Genomic DNA, 18,489 nt, shown 5'->3' with positions numbered 1-18,489 from the left:
GGGCGTGAGCCGGCTGGCTTCGCTGGAATCCCCAGTCCTTCCCCTTCCTAGGGTCTTGCCTCTGAAGTCACAAAGGTTGTGTCCCCAGCCCACATAAACACACGCACACTCATTTACTTCTTTAGTCGAGGGACTTGAAAGATGACAAATGCAACAGTTGTGGAAGGCATCTCCAGCTAGTCCAACCCTCCCTTTTTACGGATGAGAAAACCGAGGCCCGGGTTTGGGATTTCCAGGGCCCGGGATTTCCCGGTCCTCCCACTCCCTTTCCCCGCCACTCCTGAACCTCTTGCTCGCCGCGGTCCGAGGCCGCAGGAGCGAGCCGGCTGGGACTCCCGGGGGACCCCGCCGTCGGGGCAGCCCCCGCGCGCGCGGCGCCGCCCAGCCTCATCGCGCGGGGCCCGGGCCGAGGCCGCCGCTGCGCACTCGGCGGGGAGCTAGCGACCGAGGGCGGAGGCGGGGAGGGAGCGACAGAGGCTGGGAGGGGTGTTGGCGAGAGCTCGCGCGCTGTGTATGGTCTATCGGAGGCAGCTGACCTTTGAGGAGGAAATCGCTGCTCTCTGCTCCTTCCTGTAGTAACAGCCGCCGCCGCAGCCGCCAGGAGCCCGGGCCGGGAGCGAGAGCCGCGGGCGCAGAGCCCGCCCCGCCGCCGGAGGGCTCGGTGCCACCAGGTGGGTGGCCGGGCGGCGCGTCCAGGGCGGCGCGCGCGGTGAGGGGACACTCGCCCCCAGTCCCCGCCCCGCGCCCCGGGACCCAAAGCCCGACGGCCGGGTGGGGTGCAGGGAACGGTCCCCGCGACCGAGGGGGAGTTGGGGCGCAGCGGGGACGAGGGACGAGGGACGCAGATGGAGGGACGGCGGCGCGGTTGCGCGCCGTCCTCGCCCGGAGTGGGCAGGGGGCGCTGTCGGGCCGGACAGCGGGAGACCGCGGGCTCAGCTGCCGGGGAGAGCCTCCGCCGCCCCAGCCCTCTTTTAACAACACCAGCCACGTGCCTGCAGGGCCCCAGCCGTCCAGGGGACGCCGTCGGTGGCGTAACTTTGGGCTGGAGTGCACCCCCTTCCCAGAAATTGGTGCGCAGGGTTCGAGGCAGGGTAGGGGGATTCTTGCAACCCTCCTCAGAGGCCTGTGGGCCTCCGCTGTCAAGTTTCTCTTTCAGTTTTTAGCTGTCCCCTCTCTGGGGAAGCCCCGGTGGGGCGAGGGGAGAGGAAGAGGAGGAGGGCACCTGACTTTCGAGAGCCCCTCCCCAAGCCTCAGCGGGTTCCTCGTTGAAGGGCAGGGCGCGCCTTCCCCTCCTCACCATCTTTCTTCCCGCACAGGAAAGCGTGTCTGTGGGAGGGGAGGGGCCTGGCCTGACCGCCGTCCAGGCATGGGTGGGCACGACAGGGCCAGGGGCAGGCCCAGCCCTCACCCTGCCGGGGAGGCGCCTCCTCAGCCCTCTGCTCGCCCTAGGTGAACGGACATGGCGGGCTGGATGCAGGCCCAGCAGCTGCAGGGAGATGCACTGCGCCAGATGCAGGGGCTGTACGGGCAGCACTTCCCCATCGAGGTCCGGCACTACCTAGCGCAGTGGATCGAGGGCCAGCCGTGGTAGGTGCCGCTGTCTTCCTTCGCGGGTCCCTGCCAGCCAGGCCCCTTGGCCTTTAGGGCTCTTCTTTCGTGGTTTGGTTTTGGCCCTGGTGTTCGTTTCTGTGAGGAAGGGGCCGTGTTCTTGGGAAAGGGGAACAGGGAAAGGGAGAGGGGATGTTTCTAGACTCTGATGCCTGTGGAGTTGCCAGGAACAAGTCTTGTGGGCTCTGGAGTGCCCTTAGGGAGGAGCCGTGGGATTTCCACGTTCCTCTCGTGCCTGACGCTCTGGCCAAGGAGGTCCCACAGCAGGCTTCTCTCCCTTGCCCTGCCCCAAGGGATGCCATTGATCCAGATAATCCCCAGGACCAAGCCCAGGCCACCCAGCTCCTGGAGGGCCTGGTGCAGGAGCTGCAGAAGAAGGCCGAGCACCAGGTGGGGGAAGACGGGTTCTTGCTGAAGATCAAGCTGGGGCACTACGCCACGCAGCTCCAGGTGGGTGTGGAGGCCGGGTCACCTGCAGGCACGCGCTGGCCGCCTTCTCTTTCCAGCATCAGCACTGGGGTTTTTCCTGGCCTGGCCGCTGACTCACTGCATGACCCCGAGCTTATCGGCAACTTTTTGGTGCTTCGATTTCCCCCACCCCCTCTCTCTAAACCAGGCCTGTTGGATCCCTCCAGCACATGGCAAAGCAGGGTGGGTTGGTTCCCCAGAGGAGGGGATGGCTGGAAGGGCACTCTGGAGGGGACGAGCAGAAGGGGTGGAGGCGGACCAAGTCAAGGGAGATTGGGAGGTTCTGGAATCCAGGGACCCAGGAGCCCAGACTTCCCTCCTGGGGCTCTGGGGAAGGAGGCAGAGCTCCTGCAGTGGGGCAGGAGAGGGGCAGGGTTAGCCTGGGGGCAGGACTGGATAAAAGAGGCTCAATGGGGGTTTAGATGTCAGATGTAGCTTCCTCTTCCCAAGGGGGTGGGGGGAGGGGGAAGGGAGGGAATTTTTGTGGAAGCAGGAAGGGGGTGTGGGTGGTAATCCTAGTCAAGCATTTATGAGAACTCAGTAGTATTTCTTCAAGAACCGTTCTTGAATATGAGCGGCAGGTGCCGGGAGAGTGGAAAGCCCGTCCCCAAAGAGGGAGGCAGCAGGAGAAAGCGGGGTGAAGAGGGAGCAGAGCAGGAACCCGGGGCCAGAGCAGGGCGGGAAGGGCCCAGACCTGGGCAGGAGGTGCTCAGAGTGTTGGGTCATCTGCTCCCTCACCGGTTTGTCTCTGGATACGCACATACCCTCTCCGAGCATCGGTTTTGTCACCTCTGAAATGGGGACAGTCATTTGTGCTGTGTCACAGGGTTTCTACATCATAGAGGATGGTGGATTGGAAGTGCTTTGTAAACAGGGGCCTCCTAAGGCAATGCAACCCAAATGAAGATGTGGGGGGCGGGGGTTCCAGTCCAGGAGACACAGGGGTGTCTGGCAAGAGTCCCGAGGCTTCAAGGCAAGGGCTGGGGGAGGGAGGTGTGGGTGGGGCACTGGGACAGGCACGGTGGGCACAGAGGACGGCCCCTGGTAGCTGCTCTCGGGCCCTTTCAGAACACGTACGACCGCTGTCCCATGGATCTGGTGCGCTGCATCCGGCACATTCTGTACAATGAACAGAGGCTGGTCCGAGAAGCCAACAACGTGAGTGTCCCGTGGGTCTGGGCAGTGGAGTCGGGACTCCCTCCTGTGCAGACACAACCTCGACTTACAAACACTGGAGTGAGGGGGCAGCAAAGGGGTCAGGGGCGTGAGCAGGTGCGAGGGGCAGTTTGCTTTGCGGGTACAGAGTGACCCCCTGGCTTCAGGTCCTGGCCCTGCCACTCCCTAGCCATGTAGCTTGAGCAAGTGACAGGGCTTGTCTGAGCCTGTGTGTCTTCAGTTATAAGCAGGGACAGTAATAGCACCTCCCTGCAGGGTTATGGTGAAGGTTAAATGAGATACCGCATGGGCCAGGGATAGATGGACAGACCAGTGAAACAGAAGAGGAAGCCCTCAGCACCCCCNTCCCAGAAAGCTCTGCAACTTGCCAGGGGACACCTGTGTCTCTTGCACAGGGAGGCCGGGCACAGGTGCTGGGGGTGCTGCCACCTCCCCGTGGGGACGGCTGTCAGACCAGCCTGCTGTGTCCTTGACTGGATCCCCCAGCGCCTCCCGCTCAGGCCCGCACCACAATGGAGCCGCATTTGCGAACTGTCCTCCCTCCCGGGCTTCCTGGCCGTCTGCACTTCTTCGGCCTGTCCCGGCTCGTGCGGCCACAGGGCCAGGCCTAGGTCGGGGAGGCATGGCCCTGCGAGGCCTGCCAGGAACTGGACCAGGACGTGCTGATGCTCACATCTTCCTGACTCAGGCCGAGTCAGAACACCGGGGTGTCCCAAAGGCTCTTGGCAGGGCGCAGCCCCCGGCCCCCCCCCGGTTTGTAGGAGAGCAGTTCCCTCTGTGGCGGGAGGGTCGGCCTGCAGGCTGCAGGGTGGGGGTGCGTGGCTCTCACTGTGCGAATGTTTGATTCCTGAAGCCGGGTTCTGGGTTCACAGGTGTTTTTTGTACCGTTCTTTCTACCTTCCTTATGTTTTAAGCATTTTGCAACTTATTTTTTAAAAGAGTTTATATATTTATTTTTAGAGACGGGCAAAGGAGGGAGAAACATGGATCAGTTGCCTCTAGGGCGCCCCCAGCTGGATCCCTGGCCTGCCACCCAAGCATGTGCTGTGACAGGGACTCGAACTGGTGACCCCAGCCTACCGAACCACACCAGTCAGGGCTCATAACTTATTTTTTAAATAAGGGTAATGAGGCCTCACTGAGTCCCTATTCCTGCCATTGGTGAGCTCCCGGAAGCTGGTAGGAAGAGAGCTGAGAGCCGCCTCCTTTTCCTGAGGGATCTTGTGCTTTTGCGTGGGCCCTGGATTCCCATTCTCTCTCCCTCTGTCTCTCTGTGTCAGACTCTCTGTCTGTCCTCTCTTCTCCGTCTTCTCCCTTTTCTTTTCCTGCTGGGCAGCTGAGCTCGCAGTGACCTGACCTGCACAAGCTTGTCAGGCCCCTCCACACATGCTGACACGCCTTCCTCCCTGAGGGCCGGCTCCTGTGCCCCAGCAGGTGGCCCATGGCCGTCCGTGCACCAGGCCTTCCCTGACGGGGCTTTGGGGGTGAGGTTGTGGCCGAGAGCTGCTCATGTCTGTCCCCTTGTCATCTGTCCTGGAACCCAGTAAGCAACAAGGACTGACTCTCACCGAGAGCGTCCACGGGCCAGGCAGCCTCTCAGCATTTTCTGTATCTCCATGTTGCAATCCCCATGGAAACCCACTGGGGCCGGGAACAGGATTCCCCCGTTTTGCACGTGGGGAGACTGAGGCCCCGGGGGAGAGAAGTGATTTGCCCGAGTCCACCGAGGCAGTGAACGGCCAGGGCTCACTTCCACCTGGGCAGTGTTGCACCGAGCTGGACCCCAGTGTGGCGTGAGAAAGGCCGGGCAGCCAGCTGTGTGGGCCAGGGTGGGGGTTCTGCTCAGCTGGACCCACAGGCTTGTGTCTCCCTGTCCCTAGAGGGGAGCTCAGAGTCTGGGCCCAGGGAGTGGGGCGGGTTCACTGTGGGCACCCTGGGCCACCGGAGCCCTGAGGTGCCGTTGGTGAGACGTGTCAGCTTGAGGGTGTTGCACACTGGAAGCTGGGAGATCACGGCCGTGGCTGTCCCGTTCCCTCCTCTAGCTCAGTTTGCCCAGCTGGCCCAGCTGAACCCCCAGGAGCGTCTGAGCCGGGAGACAACCCTCCAGCAGAAGCAGGTGTCCCTGGAGGCCTGGCTACAGCGAGAAGCCCAGACGCTGCAGCAGTACCGTGGGGTGAGTGGGGCCCTCCAGGTGCGGGTCTACATCCCAAGTGAGAGCCCCTGAGAGGGGTAGAGCCAGCAGGACAGCAGGACAGCGGGCAGGACAGCCGGGCCCGGGGTGCAGGAGGGCCGTGGGGGCCTGGGAGGCCCTGCCTCCTGGCTGAGGCCCTGCAGGGCTGTGGCCCCAGAGCCCAGGAGGGCCTGCTGTCCCCTGTCTCAGGAGCTGGCCGAGAAGCACCAGAAGACCCTGCAGCTGCTGCGGAAGCAGCAGACCGTCATTCTGGACGACGAGCTGATCCAGTGGAAGCGGCGGCAGCAGCTGGCCGGGAACGGAGGGCCCCCTGAGGGCAGCCTGGACGTGCTGCAGTCCTGGTACTGGGTGTGGGGGGTGCGTGCAGGGTGCAGGCGGGCAGGGCGGGCCGGGGCCCAGGACAGAGCTCCCAGCTGCTTAGTCTGCTCCTGTGTTTCATAGGCGGGTGGCCCGCTCTGGCCTGTGGAAGGTCTCATTTCCCCCGTGGTTTTGGCTCCTGACACAGACTTGATGCCCCCAGTCCTGCCCCTCCCTGGGCGGGAGTCAGTGTTCTGGGGAGTGGAGCAGGGCCGGGGTGCAGAGTGAGGCTCGGGCTGGTGAGGTCCATTCAGGGTCACACCTCTGGTGTGTCTCTCTGTGTTCCTGTGAGGCAGGGCCACTTGGCTGTGCTCATTGCACAGGAGGGTGGCCTAGGGTTGAAGCCTTCCCCGGGTGGGGACGAGGCCGGGTTTTGGGGTGCTGGCCCCGGCTGGGAGCCCTTCCACCTGTGTCCTGGGGGCTGGGGTGAAGCCATTGTCCTTCCCTTCGGCCTCTGGCTGTGGGCAGGTGCGAGAAGCTGGCTGAGATCATCTGGCAGAACCGGCAGCAGATCCGCAGAGCTGAGCACCTCTGCCAGCAGCTGCCCATCCCCGGCCCAGTGGAGGAGGTGCTGGCCGAGGTCAACGCCACCATCACGGACATCATCTCAGCCCTGGTGACCAGGTGACCGCTGCCCCTCAGCCCCACCCAGCCCTGCATGTGGTCGGCAGGGAAAGCAGGGGGATGGGGTGGGAAGCTGGGGGTGCTTTGCCCGTGGCAGGCTGTTGCTTGAATCCTTGTCTCCCCGGAGGCCATGACTGCTGGTGTTGACCTTTCCCAGCTCCTCTCGTGAGTTCTGTGGGGGCTGCCCTGGTTTCCCGCAGCCCGTGCCCAATGCCAGGTTCATTTCACTGCCTCTCTTCCCGCCTCCCCCCACCCTCAGTGGCCTCCCTGGAACAGGGTCTCTGCCTGCCCCGTGCTCTTCCTTTACCTGCTGAGCCCCGTGGGCGCGAGGCAGGCTCCCCACTGGGAGGGTCCGGAGCCCCGCCCCTGAGGCCGCACCTCTCGTGTCCCTGCAGCACGTTCATCATCGAGAAGCAGCCCCCGCAGGTCCTGAAGACCCAGACCAAGTTCGCAGCCACGGTGCGGCTGCTGGTGGGAGGGAAGCTGAACGTGCACATGAACCCCCCGCAGGTGAAGGCCACCATCATCAGTGAGCAGCAGGCCAAGTCGCTGCTCAAGAACGAGAACACCCGCAAGTACGCATGTCCTTTCTCCCTCGTGACCCTCTCCAAGTTTAAGCGCAGTCTGGGGGCCTGACTCGTCCTACCCTTGGAGTCCCAGTCTTCTGTCCTGGCATTGCAGACATGGTCTCGGGTCTCCCCGGTTCCCTCCGTCTGTCCCGTCGTGCCAGGTGGTAACAGGTCAGCAAGTAGGGCACTGCTGGGGTGTCGTAGGGTGTGCTGAGCGCTGGGGCCTGGTGCAATCCAAACAGAACCTTGTCCTCACCAATCGCTTGGCCAGTGGAACAGGCAGCAGACAGGAGACACGATTGCTGGTGTGTGACGAGGGAGACATGCAGGGCACTATGGAAGTGGGTCATGGTGTGGGCGGAGCAGAATGGCAGTTTCAGGCTTCGGGACGAGTGCGAGTAGCCAGTGAGTGCGTCTGGAGACAGACTTCCCGGCAGAGAGAACACGCCTTGTCCTGAAGGTGCCTGTGTGGATAGAGAACCCAGAGCTGGGGTCCTGGCGTCAGGGAAGGCCACCCATAAAGGTCCCGGTGAATGAATGAAGAGGGGAGTGAATGTGTGAAGTGGGAGGCTGGGTCATGTGTACTGAAGGCCTGCCATGTGATCGGAGGGTGGGATGAGAAAGAATGTGCAGAAGTCCTCACTTTCTTAGATCTTATATTTTGGCTGGGGAGGGAAAGTCTTTTATAATTTTGAGAAGACGACGGTGTGGCTCAGTGGATTGAGTGCTGGCCTGAGAACTTCACGAAAGGTTGCCGGTTCAATTCCCGGTGAGGGCACCTGCCTGGGTTGCAGGCCAGGTCCCCAGCTGGGGGTATGCAATAGGCAGCCAATATTTTCTCTCACACATTGATGTTTCTCTCCCTCTCTTCCCCTTTCTAAATAAATACATTACTATTTAAAAAAGAAAATAAGTCCTGGCTGGTGTAGCTCAGTGGATTGAGCACAGGCCTGCGAACCAGAGGATCTCGGTTCGATTCCCAGTCAGGGCACATGACTGGGTTGCAGGCTGGTTCCCTGCAGGCCAGTTCCCAGCAGGGGACGCATGAAAGGCAACCATACATTGATGTTTCTCTCCGTCTCTCCTTTCCCTCTAAAGATAAATAAATAAATAAAATCTTAAAAAAAATAAGACAGTGTCAAATAGTGATAAACTTGTAGACAGAGAGTAAAACAGGTAGCACAGCAACTGGAGAGATATTTCCTCAGCACATGGTGGCTGAAGGCCTTTCTGAGAAGGTACTGAGTTGGGACCTGACTGAGAAGGGCCAGAGTGTGTGTGGCAACAGAGAGAGCGAGCGCAGAAGTCCTGAGGTCGGCACCGAGCCCGAGTGTCCTGCGTGGGGGAAGAGGAACGCAGTGAGGCCAGGGGGGTGGGCAGAGGGGGATCACAGGGGTCCTTGTAGGCTGTGGCCATGATTTTAAGTGCTCTAGAAGCTGCGCCCCCCCCAAGGCCCTCAGGTCAATGAGGGTCTTGATGGCCAAGGCGTTTTTGACCCAATGATGGAGACCCAGGCCCTGCCCTTGAAGACCTTGCTTGGGTATTCTCAGGTTGATGAGAAAATAAGGGCAGAGACACACCGAGGAACGATCGTAGCGGATGGGGCAGAGGCCGCGGACCCGGGTCAGCAGACAGGCCCGTGCTGCTGGCCTGGGGCCTGTGTGGAGATGGGGCTCCCCTCTCTTCCGCAGCGAGTGCAGTGGCGAGATCCTGAACAACTGCTGCGTCATGGAGTACCACCAGGCCACCGGCACGCTCAGCGCCCACTTCAGAAACATGGTGAGGCCAGGGCCCGCCTCTCAGGGAAGGTCTGTCCAGAGCCCAGTCCTTGTGACCAGCTCCTGTCTCCCTGTCCCCCTCCGATCCTCCCTGACAGTCACTAAAGCGGATCAAGCGTGCTGACCGGCGTGGTGCAGAGTCCGTGACGGAGGAGAAGTTCACGGTCCTGTTTGAGTCTCAGTTCAGCGTAGGCAGCAATGAGCTCGTGTTCCAGGTGAAGGTGAGGCCTCACACTCCCACCGCCCATGGGTCGCCCGGCAAAGTGGGGGGCCCTGGCCGAGGCCAACTGTCCGGTTCGGGGAAGCCGGAGGACTCCGAGTCCTCCCTTCCCTGGTCTCGGGCCAGCTGCCCCGTGATGCTATCAGAAAACCTACTTTCGCTCTGCCGGTGCCTGTTTGTGAGGTTATATTATAATCTGGCACCTGCCCACAGAACTTAGGCAACAGGCCAAGAAGAAAGATGTGTTTTCTGTGTTTGTTTTTGCTTTGGTTTTGTTGGGAGGGGCCTGTGGTCGGGACTGTGGGTAAGCACCGAGGGCTGGGAGTCTTGCCTGCGCGAGGGCAAGATGGTGGTCGTTTGCTGTCTGTGCCGTCAACTGTCATTCTTTTGACTCCTCTAGACCCTGTCCCTCCCTGTGGTTGTCATTGTTCATGGCAGCCAGGACCACAATGCTACCGCCACCGTGCTGTGGGACAACGCCTTTGCTGAGCCGGTGAGGCCCCACGGGACCCCCATCTCTGGACCCTAGGGTTTCCCAGGGTCATGGTCACGGGTCTGTGAGCTTGGTCTTCGAGGTCTGGCCCCCAACCTTCCTTCTGCTTGTGGTTCTGGCCCTTGACCTCTGCCCTCATTACCCTGCTCTGGGTCTCTATCCTGTCCCCCACCCCTCTGCACCTGCCACCCCCACTTTTTTTCCCCTCGTGTTTGTTTTCTTTTCTGCATCTTTCTCAGTCCTCTGAGTCTCCAGGTATCTGCATGTCTGTGTGTCTGTGTGAGCGTGGAAATGTTTCCTAGTCCCTCAGTCTCCCTGTTTCCCCCCTTTTCTTGTGTCCCTCTCAGGGCAGGGTGCCGTTTGCCGTGCCCGACAAAGTGCTGTGGCCACAGCTGTGTGAGGCGCTCAACATGAAGTTCAAGGCCGAAGTGCAGAGCAACCGGGGCCTCACCAAGGAGAACCTCGTGTTCCTGGCGCAGAAACTGTTCAACAGCAGCAGCAACCACCTGGAGGACTACAGCAGCATGTCCGTGTCCTGGTCCCAGTTCAACAGGGTGAGGGACCCGAGGCCTGCGGCCTGCCTGTGCCCTGCCACCCCGCCCCCACCTCACAGGCAGAACCCTGCCTGAGGTCAGCAGCTCTTACAATCAGGAGAGATGGAGGGGACTGGTACCCCAAGGAATGCAGGCAGCTGTAACAGTCAAAGCAAGAGGGAGCTTGGAGACGAGAGTCTGATCCTTGGGTTCTAGCCCTGGCCCTGCTCGCTAGTTTGCCAGGCCCCTTCCCTTCTCCATGCCTCAGTTTACCCACCTGTGAAATGAAGGGGGTGGGCAGGAATGACTGTGGGGGTCTTGTCCAGCTCCCACAATTCTTTGCACCTTCTACCCCCACTCTGTGAAGGTTGCTTTGGATCTCTGTGTCTGCGAGGCCACGGGCCAGATGACTCCCAGTCACCAGGACAGGGGCTGGGGACTGTGTCTGGCAGTTTATGGACTGCCAGAGTGTGGGATGAGTAGGGCGAGGAGTCGGGAGAGGGTCTGGGCGAGGGTGAGAGGGCGCCAGCCGGCTCCTGGGCCACCTGTGAGGACAGGGGCCCCGGCCCTGACGGGGGTGTTCCGGGGTTCTCAGGAGAACTTGCCGGGCTGGAACTACACCTTCTGGCAGTGGTTCGACGGGGTCATGGAGGTGCTGAAGAAGCATCACAAGCCCCATTGGAATGATGGGTAAGGAATGGGAGCTGGGAGGCTGGGAGGCGCTGGCCCAGGGGGCAGCGGCAGTGACGCCCTATGCTCTGCGCACCCAGGGCGATCTTAGGTTTCGTGAATAAGCAACAGGCCCACGACCTGCTCATCAACAAGCCGGACGGGACCTTCCTGCTGCGCTTCAGCGACTCAGAAATCGGGGGCATCACCATCGCCTGGAAGTTCGACTCCCGTGAGTGCCCTCTGCAGTCCATGCCCCCATTCTCTGTCAGGCCTGCGTCCTTAACAGGGTGCCCTGTGGGAAAGACAGGACCTGAGCTCAGAGTCTGGGAAGAGACACACTCCAGTTCTATCATTTTCCGCTTTGCAGAACCTACGATCACTGGCCCCCTAGACTCCAGACTCACTGGGCGGGTCCTTCAGCAGTTCCATGCTCTCCCTCCTCTGCCCTGACCCAGCCTTGGTGGCAGCTCCCTGCCTGGTTTGCTGGGTAGAACGTTCCCTTGGCTCTTTCCTCGCTCTGTGCCAGGCAGCACAAGGGGTCGGGGTGCAATAAAAGCTGGGGTATCTCCATCTGCAAGCCCACCCCAAACCCCCACCACCCCTGTCCTCCTCCTGACGGTGGTGGGCCATGGGAACAAGCTTGTCCTTTTCACAGCTGACCGCAACCTGTGGAACCTGAAGCCATTCACCACACGGGATTTCTCCATCCGGTCCCTAGCCGACCGGCTGGGGGACCTGAGCTATCTCATCTACGTGTTCCCTGACCGGCCCAAGGACGAGGTCTTCTCCAAGTACTACACTCCCGTGATCGGTACGTCCTGCCCTGGCGCTCGTGAACCCCTCACCCCCAGGACACACGCTCGGGCTAGGCGGCGGGGACCCCCGGGGAAGAGCCCAGCGGCCAGTCCCCCTTGGGCTTTGGTCGTGGGGTGGTGTAAAGCACGTGTGGAGAGGATTTCAGGGCTCACAAGTGAGGAGGAGGAAAGCGAAACCTCTGAGTCTAAAAAAAAGCTGGGTGGACTCTCACTTCTGCCCCCTTGGAAGAAGAGGCTGCAGTGCTGGGGGAGGGACCCGGGTAATTCTAACCCACCCAGATAGCCCACCCCACTCCCCTCCGTCCGCGCGGTCTCTACTCCCCACCCTTCCCCCTGCCCCCAGGTCCCGTGTAGGGAGCACAGTGGACAGGTTTTTCTTCTTCAGCCTGTCCCCTATCCATGGGTCAGGTTTGCTTCTTGGTAGTGATTCTGTATCTTTGGCAGGGGTGGGAGTGGGCAGGAAGAAAGCAAAGGGCCAGAAAAGGAAGCCAGAGGACGGATGAGAATCTGGGTAGCCCTCTGGCTGGTGCTCGTTCAGGGCCCCGGGGAAATCTCATCCTCGCTGTGGCCCTCAGCGATGTGGGCAGGAAGCAGACTCCCTGGGTGGGCTCCCAGAAGCTTTGGTTCTCATCACCGCTCCCCCCTCCGCAGGCAAAGCAGTGGACGGGTACGTGAAGCCACAGATCAAGCAAGTGGTCCCCGAGTAAGTGTCTGGGCTCCAGCCTGGTCTCCTGCCGCCTCTCGCCTCCCCTGGCTGGCCTCACCCCCACCCCCACCCCCTCCCATTCCAGGGCCCAGCGTTCCCCTCCCCCCAAAACCTGGCTCAGCCCCCCCGGGAAGGAACTGGGCTTGGTCACCACGAGGCCAGTCCCCAGGGCCCCACTCCTGCAGCTGGAGCCCCGGGCCCCCTGGGCGCGTCGTCTTCCCCACGTCCGCTGCTGCCCCAAGGCCGCTGAGGCTCTGCTCTGCTTCCTCCTGCAGGTTTGTGACATCTGCAGACTCTGCTGGGGGCAGTGCCACCTACATGGACCAGGCTCCCTCCCCCGCTGTGTGTCCCCAGGCTCATTATAACATGTACCCACAGAAGTAGGTTGTGTTCTTCCGGGGCTTCGTGGGGCAGGGGGTGGACACTGGGCAGCTGGCCTCAGGCCGGACCCCAGGAGGGCAGGTGGGCAAGGGAACGCAGAGCTCCCCTAGGTCTGAGACCACCCAACCCAGGCTGGGCTCTCGCATGTGCCCAGGAGCAGAGAGGGTGAGATCAAGCAGCAAACAGCACAGAGCTTTTTGAAACTTGCTGAGGTGCCGACTAGCTGTGTGGCCTTGGGAAAATTATGGAGCCTCTCTGGTGCTCAGTTTTCTCATCTGTACAATGGGAGCAAGAATACCTGCCTCGTGGGATTGGGGTCAGGACCAAAGGAGAGAATGTGGGGGAAGCACTTACTGCGGGTGAGGCTGCTATAGGGGCTTCCATGGGACAGCTCTTAGGAGTCAGGTGGAACGAGGTGTTGATTGCTCCTCTATGGAGCTCCTAGGGTAGAGAATTCTCTTCTGAACTGTGGGTGGCCTGTGGTGGATGTCTGGGTGCCTGGGAGGCTCAGGCTACAAGGGGGACCACCCCAGGTTTGGGGGTCACAAAGACAGGAATTTCAATCCTGACTCCTCCCACCAGCCAGGTGGCCCTGAGCAAGACTCTGAACACGGGCAAACCTCATTTTCTCCTCTGTAGAGTAGGGCAAATAAGTGCTTGCTGTACAGGTGGCTGGAAGGATTGGCTTAGGTGGTAACAAGGCCCAGGTCACGGAAGGTGCGCAGGGCAAGGTGCTAGGGTTTGGTGGAATGGGCCACAGCTGGGCAGAGCTGGCCCCGCCGTCATGTGTTATAGATGAGGACGACGGGGAGAGGAAAGCGGACTCCCCGAGATCACTGAGCAGGGCAGGGAGACTCGAGACTAGCGCACCTCTCCAAGGGCCAGGGACTGACCAACTCAACTTGGGGTGCAGGGGTCTCACAGCGCTGGGCTTGTCCTCACGAGACTCTAGTCTGCGTGGGGAGCGGGCCCGAGGCTGCCCCCGGGAGCTCGTGGCGGCAAGGCAGGCCAGCCTCGTCTGACGTCCCCCTCTCTCTGCCAGCCCCGACCTGGTCCTCGACCAGGACGGAGAATTCGACCTGGATGAGACCATGGATGTGGCCCAGCACATGGAGGAGCTGCTCCGCCGCCCGATGGACAGTCTGGACCCCCGCCTGTCCCCGCCGGAGGGGCTCTTCACCTCTGCCAGAGGCTCGCTCTCCTGAATGTGTGGACCCCACACTTCTCTTTGGGAGCAAGACTCCTGTGAAGGGTTCGTTTTCATTGTGATTTTAGTGTCGCTCTGCATATTGGTGCCTTTGCAGACAGCACACGTATGCGTGTGTACGTGTGTGCGTTTGCGTGAGAGGTGTGCCCGCCTTGCCTTCGAGGTCCCGGGTGTGTGGCTCAGCCGCCTTTTTCTCAGATCAAGTTATTCCAAAAGCCCCCTGGGCCTGTCTCCTGTGGAAGTGACCAAGCTGCTTCTGTCATGTCGGGTGCTCAGGGAAGGCCCCCCCAGCCCTGCCAGGGCCTCTCTCTGTTCAGCAGCTCCGTGAAGGAAATTACCAAGAAGGGGAATAGAGACAGGTAACGTCTGTAAGCTTTACTCCTGACTTAGAAGCTTTGCCTCCCAAGTTGTTCTGTTGTTTCCTCCCCCAGGAGGGAGGTGGGGGTTCAGTTCTGAGTAATACTTTATGCTTTATCTAATGACTATGGACTCCAGACTTTTTGTGGACTGAGAGCTTATCTAGGTCATGGCCATGTCCCTAATACAGCAGAAATGGGTCATTTGAGTCGGGCCTGTCAAAGCTGGCCTTGGTATGTCACTTCACAGCCTTCTGCCCGCTCCCCCCCCTCCCCGTCCAGTGTAATACTGTTGCCCACGCTCCAGCTGTGTCCCACCTGATATCCCCTCCCTCCCACGGGGCCCCAGCCTGCTCTCCTCGCCTCTCTTGCTCACACCAGAGGGAGGAGAGAGGAAGAGAGGTCCAGGACTTCGGGGGGAACAGGGCACCCGGGACTGGCAGGGCAGAACCCCTCCAATCCAGGAAAAACCCTGCAGCACCAGATGGCAGCACTGCGGCCTCTCACCCGGACGGACACCGTGGGACCTGGAGCAGGGGTGAGAGCCGATCTCAGCCTCCCCTCTGCTGGGCTGTGGAACCTGGAAGAGGCCTCAGCGCAGTTGCATAACTGGCTGTGGTCGGAGCAGACAGGCTCCAGCCCCACGGGCTCCGCCCTCTGAGAAGACCTGGCCGGAGGCCAGGAGGCCAGGAGCAGCTGACGGCGGGCAGGCGGGAGCCCTGGGTTTAAACCTCTGGAGGCAGGTGGGGATGAGAAGGGGGAGTCTTTTGTACTTTGTACATAGGCCATACATTTGTGAAAGGTGTTTTTGAATAAAATATTTTTTTCATAAAATGGCTGGTTTGAAGCTCCTGGTTGGGGAGCCCTGGTGGCGCTTCGTCCCTTCTGTCCTGCAGCGGAGGTGCTGTCACCTGCTGCTGCTTTTCTGGGTTTTAAGGGCGCCAACCCCCTCCCCACCCCAACACTGTCAGTCAAAGGGCTAGGACTCCAGGGCTTGGGAAAGGTTGGGGTGGGGACTACTAGGGAAAGGGGACATGAGTGGTGGGAAGAACTGTGGCCACTATGAACAATCTCGAAGTGGCCAAGGGCCAGGGCCCTGGCGACTCTCACCCCCTCCCCCTCCCCCACCCCCGCTCCGGGGGGCCAGGTCACCGCAGAGCCACCCAAGACTCTCTTCCCAGAGACCAGCAGGTGGCACCATGCTGCTGCCACTGTGTTCTGAAACGGTCACCAGAGAGCTGGAGGATGGGGTCCCCATTTGGACCCCTCCGGCACCAAGGTCCAGGGGCTGTCCCTGGGCCCCTGTGGGGGGAGGGGAGAGCATTTCGGAGCTCAAAGCGAGGGAAGAGGGGCTGGCAGTTCGCCCCGGGAGGCGCGCAGGGGCCCAGAGCAGGGCGCTGGGGGTGGGCGGGGCGGGAAGCAGCCGCCAGCCCCGCCTGAGCATAACTAATCTCGCTTCCATCGCTGCCGGGAAGGGAAGGCGGCTCGAATCTCACACTGTGCACAGATCAGCCCCGTGGCACCGGCTCGGGGCGGGGGGGGTGGGGGGGTGGGGGGGCTGGGGGGTGGAGCCGGCCAGCCAAGTGGGCGCCCGTGTCTGTAAATTATCACCGCTGACTGCGGGGCCCGAGCAGCAGCCAGCTCGGTGTTTAGTTTGTCCCCACGGAGTGACTGAAGAGTGAGTGATAATGGAGCCGCTGTGGCAGGGCAGGCCTTTGGGGGTGGCCTAGGGTAGCTTATCAGGCCCCAGACGGAGGCCCAGCTGCAAAGGCCCCGGGAGGGAGCAGGGAGGGAGGAAGGGAGAGAAGAGGGGCCTCCACTCTGACACCTTTGTTCGAAGGAGTGAGCCCTTACCTGGAAGCGGGTGACCACCACAAGGTGGGGAGGGCTGCTCCACTCAGGACTGAGGGGCTCGGGTGACCAGGCCCGGAGCGGGGACGCAGCCTCCTGTCTGGACTCAGGCTTGCCCTGTGTCTAAGGGACCTCACCGGCCAGACGGGGCTGCCACACCATCAGACAGGTCCTATGTATTTTTATTTTGGGAGGTTAAAGTAGATACAGCAATATACAAAAAAAACCCCACAATAATATAAATTTTTACACTATGAAGTATACACTGGAATCGGATGCAGTGGCCAGAACAGCAGCTTACAAACCACTGTGTAAGTAGGTTAAGCGATCCACGGGAACCCCGCGTGGGGCTGGGGTCCGGGGGTGGGGGGCAGGGGTGGACAATGGGGAGAAGACGGGCAGCTTCTGGAGGACCTGGTTCTTTAAGAGAGCGGCCAAGCCAAGTCTTGGCTCCTCTCAGAACTTCGCTGCGATCGAGTTGGACCCACCAGATACAAATGCTGCCTCAAAGTGCCGAGTTGGCTGTATCTGCTCCAGAGACGCCCAGGGCCTTGCTGCAGGTCTAAATCTCCCCTCATTTCATGAGTCAAGATCACGAACAAGAGTGTCGCTGGTGAGGGGAGAGTCCCGTGCCGACCACTGCTAGGCAGGAGGGCAGGACGGCCAAGGCAACCCGTTTGTCTTGGAGAGAAGGTCCTTATCCCCGTAATTCAGCGCTGGCTAATTTGGGTGTGACCCACAGCACCTACAGACACTGACCAAATGATACAAAACGGTTCTGGGTGCCCCACTCTAGCCTCTGTAGAGGGGCCCCCACGTCACAGACCAGCCCTCATGCTCCTAAGTCTTCTGAAGGGCACAGGAAATTGGACCGGTTCTGCCCCAGCTGTGGGGCCCCAGTGGCCAGGGGGGAGTTAATGGTCGGGGGCGGGGCGGCTGGGTGTGGACGCCCTCACACAGGGTCGGGCTGAGCCTCTGCCCTTGGCTTAGCCCACGTGAAGAAGTGATTTACAGGTGCTGCAGGCAATCGCCAAAAAATTGGGATAGGAACCACATTCCCTGAGCTCAACCAGACCCTCTGATGGGGCCTCTTGGTCTGAGTCACGTTCAACCTGTTAACTTTCTCCCTCTTATTCCAGGAAGTCCTGAGACCAGGAGTCCTAAAGCAAACAGGGCAAGGGACCTTTGGACACTGCAAGGAGCCACGCCACCCGAGGGGGTCAGGTGTTCTGGGGGAAGGAAAGAGAACCATCCCGTTCCTTACAAGGCACCTGCAGCTCCACCTGGGCTCTGAAACAGGGGCACGAGCCCAGGAGGAGAGGGACAAGTTATAAGCACCCCTCTGCCCAGCCCTACCTACTAACAGGCCAACACATAAAAGGGAAAATAAAAACCCTGTTTATTTTCTTAAAATCTAGAATGTTTAGGTTCTCCTTCAACCTTCCTATTTCAAAACCAAAGGCCAAGCCACAGCTCCAGACATCTTTTCAGGATCTGAAGCCCATTTTGGGGTTTATATAAAGTCTCGGCCCGGAGAAAGCTAAATGCCCAAAGCACCAAGGAGGCTACAACTGAGTTTTCTTAAATACAGAAAAGGCTATGCTGATACAATGTCTTTTGCCCTTTGATTATTAATTTTTTTAATTTAAAAAGAAACCTAGGGGCTTTGCAAGTCCTCTCTTTTATTTGGACATTAGCAAGGTTAAAAGTGCAATGCCAGGGTTCGCAGCTAGAGGCAGCCTGTGGCGTGAGCTTCGGAGACGGGCAGAGGGACGCCGCGCACAGAGGCACTTGTCTAGCGAGCTGCTGAGAAAGGAGGGCCGGGGAGCACAGAAGAAAAGGCGTTTCCTTTTTCTCCCTCCAGCCGCCCCTTCCACATCCCCTGATCACAGTCTCAGAGAACGCTTTCTTATTTGCATGTAGATAAAAGCATATCACCCACATTCATTCATTTCTCTATTTGAAAAAAGTGCCCAGATCGCTCAAAGACAGCAGGAGGAGGAGATTCAGACAAATCCGGAACCACAGCGCTGGGAGTTCCGACGCTCCGGGGGTTGGCTGTGTGGGGGGTGGGGCACAAGTAGGCGCCTCCGTCTCTGCCTCTCTGGGGCTCCGGTCCTCCCTCTGGGGCTCCGGTCCTCCCTCGGCGCCTCACATGGGGGAGGTGGCGCACTCTGAGGTCAGCTCCATGTCGAATGTGAGGGACTCTGGAGGGACACACAGGGAGAGCCGGGTCAGTTGCCCGAACACTTCAGCCAGCAGGGCACAGCCCTCACCCTTTGGGGGTGGGAAGCTCAGGCCACCTCCGCCCTGGAGGGGCAGAGTCAGACAGCCCAGATCCACGCTCCTCGCTACGGGGTCTTGCCNCTCTCTGGGGCTCCGGTCCTCCCTCGGCGCCTCACATGGGGGAGGTGGCGCACTCTGAGGTCAGCTCCATGTCGAATGTGAGGGACTCTGGAGGGACACACAGGGAGAGCCGGGTCA

General features: G+C 60.5%; 2 protein-coding genes across 6 annotated transcripts in view; one reads left to right on the top strand and one right to left on the bottom strand.

Moving 5' to 3' along the window:
- The first annotated feature begins 580 nt into the window (after window positions 1-580).
- On the top strand, window positions 581-14,988 carry LOC118978082 (signal transducer and activator of transcription 5A). Its single transcript, XM_037033333.1, has 18 exons — window positions 581-671; window positions 1,450-1,587; window positions 1,902-2,058; window positions 3,145-3,234; window positions 5,135-5,425; window positions 5,633-5,784; window positions 6,269-6,424; window positions 6,820-6,999; window positions 8,685-8,772; window positions 8,870-8,992; window positions 9,392-9,484; window positions 9,832-10,038; window positions 10,613-10,707; window positions 10,788-10,918; window positions 11,345-11,500; window positions 12,156-12,207; window positions 12,486-12,590; window positions 13,634-14,988. Exons 2-18 carry the CDS (start codon window positions 1,460-1,462, stop codon window positions 13,794-13,796), a joined length of 2,367 nt encoding a protein of 788 aa, XP_036889228.1. The 5' UTR covers window positions 581-671; window positions 1,450-1,459; the 3' UTR covers window positions 13,797-14,988.
- Window positions 14,989-16,170: 1,182 nt separating this feature from the next.
- The window catches only part of STAT3 (signal transducer and activator of transcription 3), a 55,270-nt gene continuing 52,951 nt past the window's right edge, over window positions 16,171-18,489 (bottom strand). For 3 of the 5 annotated variants that reach the window (XM_037033572.1, XM_037033574.1, XM_037033573.1), the window contains exon 24: window positions 16,171-18,459. In XM_037033572.1, the coding sequence (XP_036889467.1) occupies window positions 18,404-18,459 (56 nt within the window). In that variant the 3' untranslated portion in view covers window positions 16,171-18,403. The remainder of the gene's footprint in view (window positions 18,460-18,489) is intronic. The other 2 variants (XM_037033575.1, XM_037033576.1) reach the window with 1 other exon arrangement.

The sequence above is a fragment of the Sturnira hondurensis genome, unplaced genomic scaffold (assembly GCF_014824575.4).
Source record: "Sturnira hondurensis isolate 20B ecotype Veracruz unplaced genomic scaffold, ASM1482457v3 Scaffold0021632, whole genome shotgun sequence".
Classification (NCBI taxonomy): Eukaryota; Metazoa; Chordata; class Mammalia; order Chiroptera; family Phyllostomidae; genus Sturnira; species Sturnira hondurensis.
This window is presented reverse-complemented; position numbering and strand designations above follow the sequence as displayed.